Consider the following 12599-nt stretch of genomic DNA (forward strand, 5'->3'; position numbering starts at 1 on the left):
AAATAATTATTATTAGAAAGAATAGAGAGAACCATGAAATAGTTTTTAATTTAATATATATATATATATAGGACATCTAATATATATATAAATATATATATATATCTCATTATTTAGTCTGTTTTCACATGACACTCAAGTCCTTACTGAAAAAACATCCTTCAAAGAGATTGATAGCATTAGGGGCTGAACTTTTCTACACAGTGTCTCAGTAGTCTGGAAGTGTAGTTTCCACTTCCTGATAACTGAACAAAAAGTGTATCCATTGTATACATCATACATTAAAAAAAAAAAAAAAAAAAAACTTTTCTTTTTTTAAACTGGCCTTCTGGGAAGTAAAAAAAATCTGGAAACGCTAAAATAGAATGAAATAAAAGTCACAAAAATTATTGATATAAATGAATACATAAAAATATCAAGCTTGAAACTGAAAATGAAAGGGGTTTGAACACTTTTGCAAGGCACTGTAGTTTAATTTCAATTGAAAACCATTTGCAAATAAAAAAATTTTGTAGATGAAATTTTACATTTTACATTAACAAGCATTGAAAACTAAGTAAATAAGTGCAAACATAAGGCTAAAGGCCCGTGCACACCAAGAACAATAACTACAACGATAACTGTAAAGTTTGAATCATTGTTCAAATTCTATAAGAATATCAAAGACCACACCACAGCTATAACTTTAATGACAGAGGAATGATATCATTGGAATCACTTTAAGAACAATTTTTTTCCCGGCTGATGAACGATAAAAAATTGTTAGAATCCACCCGACTTTAAGGAGCTTGAGTATTTAAAGTGTCAGACGACATAAATCACTTATAGTATACAGAATGTTATCATTAGTTGTTGGTGTGGAAGCCAATTATTGTTACAGTTAACTTTCTTGGTGTGAACAGGCCTTTCAAATATGGAATCTGCAATCTCAGAAATCCTACTGGAGTGGTCTAGTTTTGTGAGTATTGTGTCAGGCACTCTTCCCTGATAACTTCTCATCAAAGTCCCATGGACAAACTTCAGCCATGTTGAGGTAAGAGGACGGTGTTTGTGTTGTGTGGTTCTCAGTTGTTGGAGTGTGTTTATCATTTGAGGTAACACTTGGCAATGGCTCTGTCTCCCAGGGGCAAACCTCAGGACGTTTACTGCTGCTGATGGCGGTGTCTCTTGTAGAGCTCCTTCTCCTGCCAGATGCCACCATAGCAGCTTGGTCTCCCTCTGATGATTGGCTTGCGCGTCGTTTCTCAGAAGGTTTGCTTGAGGAGCTTCTCCGCTCCTTGCTCTTGGAACTTCGTTTATCATCCTCTTTATCCTTAGCTTTCTCTTTGGAAGAGCAGGATCCTTTTCTTTTCGAGCAAGAATCTCTTCTCTTTGAATGGTGTGTGGGGCTGGAAGTCTTGTCCTTGTTGGGGGACAGAGGGGGATCATAATCCCAAGGGCAGATATCCACCATGAGAGCTGGAGGCTGCAAAAGGCTTCCTGTGGACTTTGAGATATCTGAGAGGACCATCCTGGGCTTTCCATCTGTGGGTGTGACACTTTTCTTGCGTCTTGTTCTCTCAGGGGACAGTCCTACAGGCTCCATTTGTTGGCCAGATGGATCTTCGAAGTTCCATGGACTAGCATCTTTGTGTGCAGTGAGGTTGAGAGGTGATTTAGGCTTCCTCCCTTCATCCCTGTCCCCAGTCTTATCTCTGGAGCGACGGCGATTTGACGGAGATTGGCCCAAACTTTTTTGTTTGTGTTGAGACTTGTGTCCAGTTTTTGTACTGCTTCCATGGATCGTGGTGGTTTCAGAGGGGGCAATGGAAACATGCTTTTGGGCCCTCCCCTCCGATGGAGTGGGTAACTCCTCCACTTCCCAGGGGCACACCTCAGAGAGGTCGTACAGGTCCTTGCTCTTCCCTGGTTCAGAACAAATGGAGGGCTGACTGCCGCTCACCTGCTGCTTCATGATGCCCATCTTACTAGGCGTTTTGGTGTACTCAACCGACTGGCTGATGATCATTTTTGGAAAACACTCAGGGGATTCATTGACTTCTGAAAGAGCTGTGCTTTCCCTTGCTTTAAGACCCTTTTTACTGGCATCTTCCACACTGTGAGTCTTCCCCGCAATGCCCAGTGTCCTTTCTTTGGCGTTAGTAATGACAGACAGTGACTTCTGTAACATAGAGGTCCGAAGATGTGCAGACTTCTTTTCTGGTGCCAAATTATGTGCACTGGCGGACTTGCACACTAAGGGCACTGACTCAGTAGATTCAGCTAACTCAACCTTTGGCACCTCATGGTTCTTCTTGTTGGACCTCCGGCCCATCAAGGTGTCAAGCAGAGAAGCCTCAGTAGAAGAGTTCTCCATTTTATCTTCAGGCACCCCATTGGTTTCCCCACCTTGGTCATGTGTATGGTCATAGCTATGAGATCTCTTCAGTGAGAACATCTTGCTCTTCAGGGATTCTTCCCTTGACTTCCCAGAGTGAGACGGGTCAAAGGGGTTTCTCCTCAGGGTGCTTCTGTTACTCCCATGGTCACTTCCATCTCGATCTTCTCGGCTGTACTGGCGACTCACCGTCTCAGGTATTTCTGTGATACGGCGCATAAGTGTCCGTCCGAGTCCCCTCTTGGAACTGCGCTTTTTCTGTAAGTGAGGGTTATTAGCCAGCATCTTCTTTCTTTTATAGATCTCCAGTTGGGAATAGAGTTTCTTGAGCTCCTCCTGACAAAGGCAAAGAACACACATACAAACACAAAAAAAACTTCATAATCAAGATTTTCCTACTTGTATCACTTGTAGAAAAACAACTTAATTAAAATATGTATTAAAGGGAGAGTTCACCCAAAAATGAAAATTACCCCATGATTTACTCACCCTCAAGCCATGCTAGGTGTATATGATTTTCTTCTTTCAGACGATTACAATCGGAGATATATAAAAAAATATCCTGGCTCTTCCAAGCTTTATAATGGCAGTGAATGGGAGACAAGATTTAGATGCCCAAGTGCATCCATCCATCATAAAAGTACTCCAAACGGCTTTGGGGGTTAATAAAGGCATTTTTGTAGCAAAGCAATGCGTTTGTGTAAAAAAAAAAAACATATTCAAAACATTTTAAAAACTAAAATAACTAGCTTCCGACAGACGGCCGTACGCATCGATTTACGGTGAAAGAGTAACCCCTGACCTGGCGCATGACGTATTGACGAAAGCAAAAGCGCAGAGGATAGTGTAAAATAAAACACGGTCACGAATTAGTCTAAATAAGTCTAAACAAGAATTTTTGTCTGAGGATTTCGATATAAGAGAAGAGGATCTTGAGTTTTGGCGTCAAAACTTACGATACTCCTACATCCTACTTCATACATCACGTCAGGGGTTACTCTTTTGGCGTAAGTCAACTTGCGTAGGCCGTCTGCCGGAAGCTAGTTATTTTAGTCTATAAAGTTTTAAATATGGATATTTTTGCTTCAGAAGGCCTTTATAAATCCTTGTGTGGTGTTCATATTTGTGTTATTCAGCCAGTGTTTGTGGGTCTGGTGGACCCGCTGGAGTTGTATGGATTACTTTTATGATGGACGGATGCACTTTTTTGGACTTCAAAATCAGGACCGCCATTCCCTACCATTATAAAACTTGGAAGAGCAATTATATTTTTAAATATAACTCCGACTGTGTTCGTCTGAAAGAAGACAGTCATATACACCTATGGCTTGAGGGTGAGTAAATCATGGGATAATTTTTATTTTTATGTGAACTATCCCTTTAAATGAAAAAGATCATTTTCTTAAGATTTTATTTAGGTGTTTTTGCCTTTATTAGATAGTATAGTAGAAAGTGGACAGGAAGTAAAGAGGAAAACAGGATTGGAAAGGGCCAAGAGCTGGAATTCAAACTCCAGTCACCCAAAGCGCAACTGCGCTGTGCCTCAGGCCACAGATCACGACACTATCGGCTCCAACCACACTTGAAAGTTCCCATAAAACATGGAAACCCAACATGTGTGTGTAAATGATCAAGGGCCAGTAAAGAGGTCTTACCCTAATGTCTTCAGGGTCCAGACTGTGCTCACTCCAGGCTGATGTAATGCTGCTGTTCAGGCAGGAGCCTGAGTGACCCATATCCAGCTCTTCTTCATAAGCCTCTGTGGCTATATCCTCCCGGGTATGAGTTCCAGTGAACAAGAACTGCAGTGAAGGATGAAACAAACTATGAATATTTCATTAAAAACATAACCATAAGCAGTTGAACAGATTTCTATTCTATATTCTATAGATTTAAGGACAAGGATAATAATTACCTTTGGAATGAGAAGTAATCCCAGAGTAACTGTCACTGTCAGGTGCGTATGGACGAAAAATAATATTAGCATCCAGTCAGGATGCAGCCCAGTGCCAAGAGAGAACCTGTAGATGAGACAAATGCTTGTTAAAGGTGCCAAAAATGATTTTTGACATTTCTTGATTTTCACTTCAACTCCAACCATACCTAGGCTGTTCCCCTGACATTTTTTATTTTGACATTTTTTTTTATGCCAGATCAAAGCTAAATGATGGAGAAACATTTTAGGATCTGGAGCAAATATCACAAAAAAGAGCTTCAAACAGTATAATGAGGGCAAATGTAATTGAATGTGGCGTGGCATCTAAGGGTTTATTTAAACGCTGTTTAGTCAACAGGGTTAAGTATCCTGGTGATGTTGTAGGAGTAATGGAGGTCACCGCTCCTCCGTTACCCAAAGAGTAATGAAATTCAGGCTCATTAATCCCACCGCCTTTCAAGGTCTGCTTTGGCAAAGCATCAAAACAGTGCATCACCACTTTTCAGACAAACAGAGCTTATCTGCTAGAACCAGCAGGGGTTGCAGACATCGGCAAAGAATGAGAGTGAGGAGAAACATATTCTATTAAAATGGCTAGGCGCTATGATACCTCCATCATAAATAATGCCAGTGTATTTTTACTCTGCAAGTATACTCTAGTGCAAAGGTTTTGACTCGGTTTGCTTCAGGACCCAGATTTCCCAACGCTCTACCAAAATTTGTTATTGTACAAATGAAAACAAAAAAATCCTTAAAATCAAATATTATTTTTTTTAATTAACATTAGCTGCATAGACCCAAAAATATGCAATATTATTAACACGACATATGCTGAATATTGACATTTTTGTAAATGGATACACATTTTAACAGACTAATGCATAAAACAACAAACACTGAGCCAAATATGTTATTAATGTTCTGAGCATGAGAAGTGCACAGTCATTTAGCACATTAACATATCAATGTAGTGTTTATCGATGGTTTTATGCTGTTGGCAGCTAATAATTCAATGAAAAGGCATATTGTGTTCGACAAACTACAACTGAAGATGCTGAATATGAGAAATGCACAGTGCATGTAAATTTTTAAACATTGTTGAGCTTATAAATTTTTCTGTTGTAACTATTCACATGTTATTATATTTTTATTTGTATTTTTAGATTTGCATTTAGCATTGTTTTTTTATCATTGTTTCCCTGTTGACTGTGGCCCTATCAGAGCAGACCAAATGATGCATTCAAGTTCTCCTGGAAAGTTCATGCCACTGTTGTGCTTTCAGATTACACATAAATTCCCTTCTTTCTTTTTAACTTCTTATCAAAGAAAGCCGCATTTTATCTGTAACCTAACGAAACCAAATCGAAAGCAAAGAATGCACATTAGGTGGATAATTGATGCTTTATCTGTGTATTTTATCATTCTCATGCTGCCACAGAGAAAAATGGGAAATGCAGTTGGTCGTACAAGTCTGTTTCCTCATAAATCAGTTCAATGAGCAGAATTCGCTGGAAAGCTTCAATAGTATTCTTACTTGGTATACAAAAAGACTACAAACTGAATTATAGCATCAACATTCACAATTACATTTTATTATAAAGAATACCAATTTGATTTTGTCAATAATTCTTTATTTCAAATGCTCAAAAAGTTAAAACTTTATGGTACTGCCTTCAATGAGTCAGGCATTCATTATAAATCACACAATAACTACACTTGAATTCAAAATAATGACAATTAATAATTCCTATAACTTATTTATTCATGGTCTCAAAATTAAATGTCTTACATAATGCAAACCTCGAAAGTTGAGTGATTGGCTTGCAAAAATAATTCGCTTCAAAATTGCTTTTCGCTCACGGATCTCTATATAGATTATAGATATACTATATTATATACATTATAGATAAGTGTTTCTGCTATTTTTTTAAATCAACACAGCCATTCCAATGCTATCATCTAGAATTCTAAGTTTCCCATTCTTAAATGTGACTTTGCTCATTCATTCATGTGTTCGGATCTCGTAATTACAATAATTCCAACTCCACTTGATGGGCACATTGAAGATTAAGGTACTTAAATACGACTTCATGATGGTGTTTATATGCACTCAACCCATATACATTCATTCTGACATCACCTGAACACAACATGTGACCTATTTTTGGGTTGTGACCTACTAGTTGAGAACCACAGCTTGAGGAAAGTGTGGTCAAAGAGAGTGAAATTAAGGAGCAACAGAGCAGAGCATCTAAAAGATGGCAGAGAAGCCAGAAACAGGGTGAATGGGTTTATTTTAAGCCTTAGTAGTTTTATGCGCGAGCTGTCTTCAGCAGACATATTTTATGAGCTTTCTCTCAAGTGGCTTATCAGTGCTGTATTCACGATACTTGTCGTTTAGCTGAGGCCAGCTGTCTTCACCTTCTTTTTACAAGTTTAGTGCAAAGTTCTGCTGATGTGACTCAAGTTTTACATTCTAATTGGGGCCCAGACAACTTTCAGTCATTTTTAGGGGGAATGGTTACACAAAACTCCTAAAATTCATGTTAAACAAATCCCTTCAAATTTGCAATTCAGTGTCATACTGAATGACGGTTGCAGAAAAACAGGAGATATGTGCATCTACATAGAGCCACTAATAAACCCGGTAACTTTAGCATGCTAATGGCCAAAACTGATGTGATGTCCCTTGTGAAAATAGTACACTTTAGCATACTTTTAAGAGGCGAGTACTTATTACGGAAATAATATACTTTGAAAATATAATGCTTTTAGGACACGTAATTGCATGTTAACTGCAATTACATCAAATGTATTATATAGTTTAAAAATATATTAAACGCAATTAGCTGAACTTGAGAGTGCTTTTTTTATCACTTAAATAGGACACAAGTAATTTTTTTTACATAATTTCATAATTATTTTTGTTTATTTATAAGCATTTAAGGTAAACCAAAATTGAAACTTGTATGTCATGTATTTAAATATATTTGTAATTATTTACAAAGTACTTCTCATACACTTTACTGTTAGTCCACACATCAAAATAAGTTACTTTAAAGCAAACCTTTTAACTTGACATTATAACAAAAGGCACTTGAAGTGTACTTAAGTGCTTTAAGAAAGTCATGAAAGTCTTCTAAGTACATTTAAGTAGACGTTTTTCAATAAAATATTGTATGCAAGTTTTTAAAAACTATACTTTTAAGATTTGAAAAAGTACACTACGAATGCACATAGGGTAACTCTCTGTCACGGGTTGGTGGCTTTTATGAAGCACACGAAGGAAATACTAACAAGGAGAAAAACACAACCACATACACCTAAATGATGAAACAATACAGAACAAGGAAGTAACTGAAACTGAGGGGTTAAATACACTGGGCAAACAAAAGAGCTAATGAGGTAATTAACTAGACACACCTGAACAGACTACTCAATCAATTAGTAACCAGGGAAACAAACAGGCAGGGAATGGAGGAGAACAGAACCAATTAACAAACTAACAGCAAACACTAGACTAGAACATATATCAAACAGAATACAAAACATGAAAATCAGACTCAGACTCTGAAACTCTCCATAAAAACTGTTTACATGGAGTACTCATCAAGAAGTGCAACCATCCAAGTATTTCAACAGCTCAAATAATGAACAGGTTTTTACTGAATAATTAATATCAGTGCTTAAACAAAAATACAAGCTTCACATTTCTGCTTTTAAACCCTCTGGTATGTTGGCCTGGTTTACTTCTAAGTGCACTACTAAAAATGTAGAAGACATTAAATTACAGTTAGTAATAATCATTACATTCTGTCACAAATAACGTCAATAAATGTTTAGTGTTTTGAATACACTGAACATTCCTTCAAGAAGCTTTCTTAAGACTGCTGTGGTAAATATAAGTGGATGTGGGTTGGAGTTTCATAAGATGTGGGTATTATACTGTCATTCTCTAAAAAAGAAAACAGGTAATCTATTTCTTGTGGGTGTAGTAACTGACATTTAGACACTCTTGAGGGAATGAAATGGCATGCTGTAGAGATTAGAGAATCACTTCAACGCCTTACTGAAACAACTAGAAGGAAAGGACAAAGTGATACTTGTTAATTAACTTGTTAAATTAAACTAAATAAATTTTAGCTGGCGATATGTTTGAAAGTGTTTTGTTGAATTTCAGTTTTTGTAGGATTCTCCTCTTGCAGAATCCTATCCTGCTTCCTCAATGCCTGATCAAAAACAAGAGTGTTATCCGAATGTCTTGCTCTAAACAGACAAAAGTGCTGTTCTTAACTAGTTAACGCTACAGTATGATAACGACCGGAATACACTACACGACTTCTGCCCCGATTTTCAGTCTGGATGTCTTGACGCTAGTTACTGAAAGTCTGCAGATTTTGGGCGATCAAAGTTGACAGATTTGACAGAAAATCCTGTAGTGTATGATGGACACAGATTTCAAACATGTTTGATATTTTGAGCACATATTTAAAACACATTGTTTTCAGTTTGCATGCGTCTCGCACGTTTACGCGTGCGTTTGTTGTGTTCGGAATGACTTGAAAAATCATTGATCCTCAGTCGTGTAGTGTGATGGCCAGTTTTTCTCTGTAACCAGTTACAAAGCCAGCAAGAGTAAAATTCCAGCCTTAAGCTGTTAAGTATAATATGCAAGGTTTAGTAGCACAGAAACCTGTTGCCAATGCTGCCTGTGACTTTTATTATTAAAATAGCTTTCACTACTGGAATGCTACATTACATTTCTAAGCAATGAGGTGGAAGCATCACTGTGTTTTGAAGTAATTCAACACACAGCTTCACTATTAATAGAGAGATGCTGCATAGACGAAGGTAATTCACACATGCACCATCTCTCTCTCTCTTTTTCTCTCTCTGATTCATTCAAATAAATCTTACCAAACTGCTTTATCTATGTGTCTGATTTATAGCTAGATTTAACAACCTGTAGACAAAATAACTTACGAAAATAACTCATTTTTTACCATTCCAGTCTTCGCTTTGAGTCGGGTGGTTCTTTGCCTCCACGTGGATTATCCATGTGGATTATCCCTTACTTATGTTAGTTCCGTTCTGGTTGTTAAAGGGGGGGTGAAATGCTCATTTTCAGTCAATCTCCTGTTAATCTTGAGTACCTATAGAGTAGTATTGCATCCTTCATATCTCCAAAAAGTCTTTTAGTTTTATTATATTTATAAGAGAAAATAGGCTGTACCGAGTCTTTCCGGAAAAAAACGAGCGTCTGGAGGCTGGCCGTGTGGGCGAAGCCAGAGCCATAGAGAGAATCCGTCGATCTGGGCTTTGTTTATAAAACATTCATCGTCGAAATTAGGGAACAAACAGTCTACACAACTCGTTTCTGCATCCACTGTTCCTAACGCTGGGTTCTTTGGTAAGCTTTCCCTCACCAAAAACACTTTGGAGACACTATGCAGCGCTGCCGATGATTTCCTGTTGAAGCGCGTTGAGGTGCGCGGTCGCGCTTTTCCGGGAGAAATGCTCATATAAGGAGTTCCACTCTGGTCTACGTCATTAGATCCACGGTCAAAAAAAAAAAACAGCCGAAACTTGTACCAAACCGGAAGTAAGATTTTTGGCACAGAAATTCTCCGTTATTCGTCCAAAATATTTTTAAAAAACTTTGGCCATGTTAAGCATGAGAATCCATCTCTTTAACACTGTAAACAACTCTGAATACATGAAACACCATTGTACCCCCCTTTAAAGGTTTTTGGGTAGAGGTATACCACTCAAAATTGCGTTTTATGCACCGCTCGTTGGTTTATTAATTTGTAAGTTTCAAATTTATTTATAGACTTTTTTTATTATTATTGATACTCTTGTGTTGGATCTGGATGGCCGGTTACTTTAAAAAGATTATGAATTTATCAGGCTACTCACATGGAAACAATGAGATATAAATGTCCTTTGTGAAGCAATGTGTTTGGTATGGTATTGTTCTGATACACTGCATAAACACTTATTCGTTGCACTTGTTGTTTGTGGCTCATTAAACATTTTTTGCATATGGGCCCTCTGCGCCACTGATGCTATACAGAGTATAATAGAACTCTTTGCACATGAAAAACCTTTTAAAAAATCCGTTTGTATTTCATTTGCATTTTGAGCTCTCATGTTATTCCTCAAGTATGGTGTTGCATTCCGCTCATAAAGCAGCCTGTCTCATAAATAAACATGGAAAGCATGTCATCTTAATCATGCTTCTGCTATTGCTACTCATAACTAATGCACATTGCTCACCTAATGATGTGAAATATTGCAGAGATGAGGAGTTCATTATAAATGGCGACTGCCAAGTAGCGAGGCTCGTGGAAAGCGGAGGGGACGGTCCTTACAGCATAGCACAAATAGATGCCCCACAGCAGGAACAGGAACTCCGCTAGAACAGGAACACAAGAAGACACAGCACAATGCCGTCACTAATTATTTAGTGTGTCAAGTCTGGGAATGCCAGCTGAAAAGATGTGATTTCACACAGCCTGAAAGGCTGTTTCCCCTCCCTCCCTCTTTTGCCACATCACTCAAAGTAACAAGTCAGTGGTGCATGAACATCTTAAAAATAACGTTTGAGACAGCAGCAACTATCTAAAACAAAATATGTTTTAGTATTTGAATGAAGGTGATATTATTTTTTCCCATTTTAAGTATGCAGTAGGTTCAGGAATTTATCTCCATTCCTAAACGTTTGCATTCTTCCACCTACATAGACTGAAGACCATACAAGAATACTATGACAATGTTTCCTGCATCACTGCTGAATCCACAGCATAATATTTGGTTTTAGCTGATTTGTGAAATTTACAGTTTGACGTGAATATAATGAGAGAGAATGACTATAAATAGACACAACTCATGGATCTCCAAACATTCATTTTAATGGATTGTCAAAAAAAAAAAACTCACAAATTGGCTGCATTCGAATAAGATTACCTCCTTACTATTTAGTAGGTAAAAAACTGTGAAAATATTAATGTCTTTAACAATCCCAGGTCAAAGATGTAGGCGGCAGAATAAGTATTTCCCGGTAACAGCTAGATTTATTCAACATAGGCAAACCACATGAAACAGTGTGCTATGCACAAACAATATAGGACCATGAGTGACACAAACAGAGGAACTTAGACAGAGATAATGAACTAAATGATAAGCAGCTGTAATGATTAATCAATGTCCATAAAAACTAATGACTGGCGGGAAACTAAGCCAAAGGAGAACATGTGACTTAAAAAGCAAACAAAAAAGTCCATGAAAATGAAACTAACTGAACAGATCCGTGACATTACACCCCCCTCCCGGAAGGTGTAACCTTGCGCCGTAACAGATGTGGCCAGGGAGGAAATGTGGGGGCTTGAGGGGGTGGACGAGGAACCGATGAAGGGCTGATGAGAGGAGATGGTGAAGGGCTGGTAAAAGCAGGCAGGACAGACCAAGGAGGTGATGATTGAGGAAGAAGCCAAGGAGGAGATGATGGATGGAGTAGCCGGGTGATGATGACCCAGAGCTCAGCCATGAACGATAGGCCACGGTGGAGTTGATGGGGGGAGGAGCCAAGGTGTTGACATGGCCGACGACACACGTGAAATGACCGACAGAGACAGAGCCGGTGTGAGGGGATCCCAAGGTGCAGACGGAGAACTGATGGGCTTGAGTGACACCGCTGGCTCTGGGGACCAAGGCAGGGTGCAGCGACGAGCACAGTCAGAGTACCCGAGGACTTAGGCGGAGCTGGTGTGCTCCAGGACCAAGGTGGATCCGGGGAGAGGGCGGAGCCTGCTGGAGCAAAGCGGTGGATGGCTCGTAAGTCCACGGCGCAGACAGGATGACGAATGACCGAGGAGGAGCCGGAGAGACGAGGGAGCCTGGTGGAGCCGCAAGGCTGAGGGTCTCTGGTGGAGCCGAGGGTGGGAGGAGGCAAGGCAGAGCTGACAGAAGCTGGTGGTAGAAGGACCTGAGGCTTCAAGTCGCTTCAAGGGGAAGGTGAAGAGCTGCAGGCATCCAGCAGAGGCGGATGGTGGTGGTCTGGGCTTTGGGTCTGGCTGCGGATGACGGCCTCCTTTCAATCAGGTTCTGTGGTGTCTGGGAAGTCTACTGGATGGTAGAAGTTAGCCCTGATCCAGAAGCTTTAAAGTCTCATCATCGAGGGCTGTCTTTAAAGTAAGCTGACTGAATCGAAGGGCCAAGTTCATTGGAGGAAGTTCCTCTCGGGCTAGGGCAATGAATTTCGCTGCATAATCCATTTGTGCACAA

At 39.2% G+C, this 12599-nt stretch overlaps 1 protein-coding gene across 1 annotated transcript in view; it reads right to left on the bottom strand.

Annotated features, from left to right (window-relative positions):
* Positions 1-462: 462 nt before the first annotated feature.
* gpr158b (G protein-coupled receptor 158b) overlaps positions 463-12599 on the bottom strand; it is a gene marked incomplete at its 5' end in the record, with an annotated part of 60242 nt that continues 48105 nt past the window's right edge. The window contains 4 exons of the mRNA XM_081373440.1: positions 463-2713; positions 4033-4179; positions 4293-4398; positions 10593-10731. Of these exons, the coding sequence (XP_081229566.1) occupies positions 971-2713; positions 4033-4179; positions 4293-4398; positions 10593-10731 (2135 nt within the window). The 3' untranslated portion in view covers positions 463-970. The remainder of the gene's footprint in view (positions 2714-4032; positions 4180-4292; positions 4399-10592; positions 10732-12599) is intronic.

Source organism: Scardinius erythrophthalmus, assembly GCF_964197995.2.
Source record: "Scardinius erythrophthalmus genome assembly, chromosome: 9".
Taxonomy (NCBI): domain Eukaryota; kingdom Metazoa; phylum Chordata; class Actinopteri; order Cypriniformes; family Leuciscidae; genus Scardinius; species Scardinius erythrophthalmus.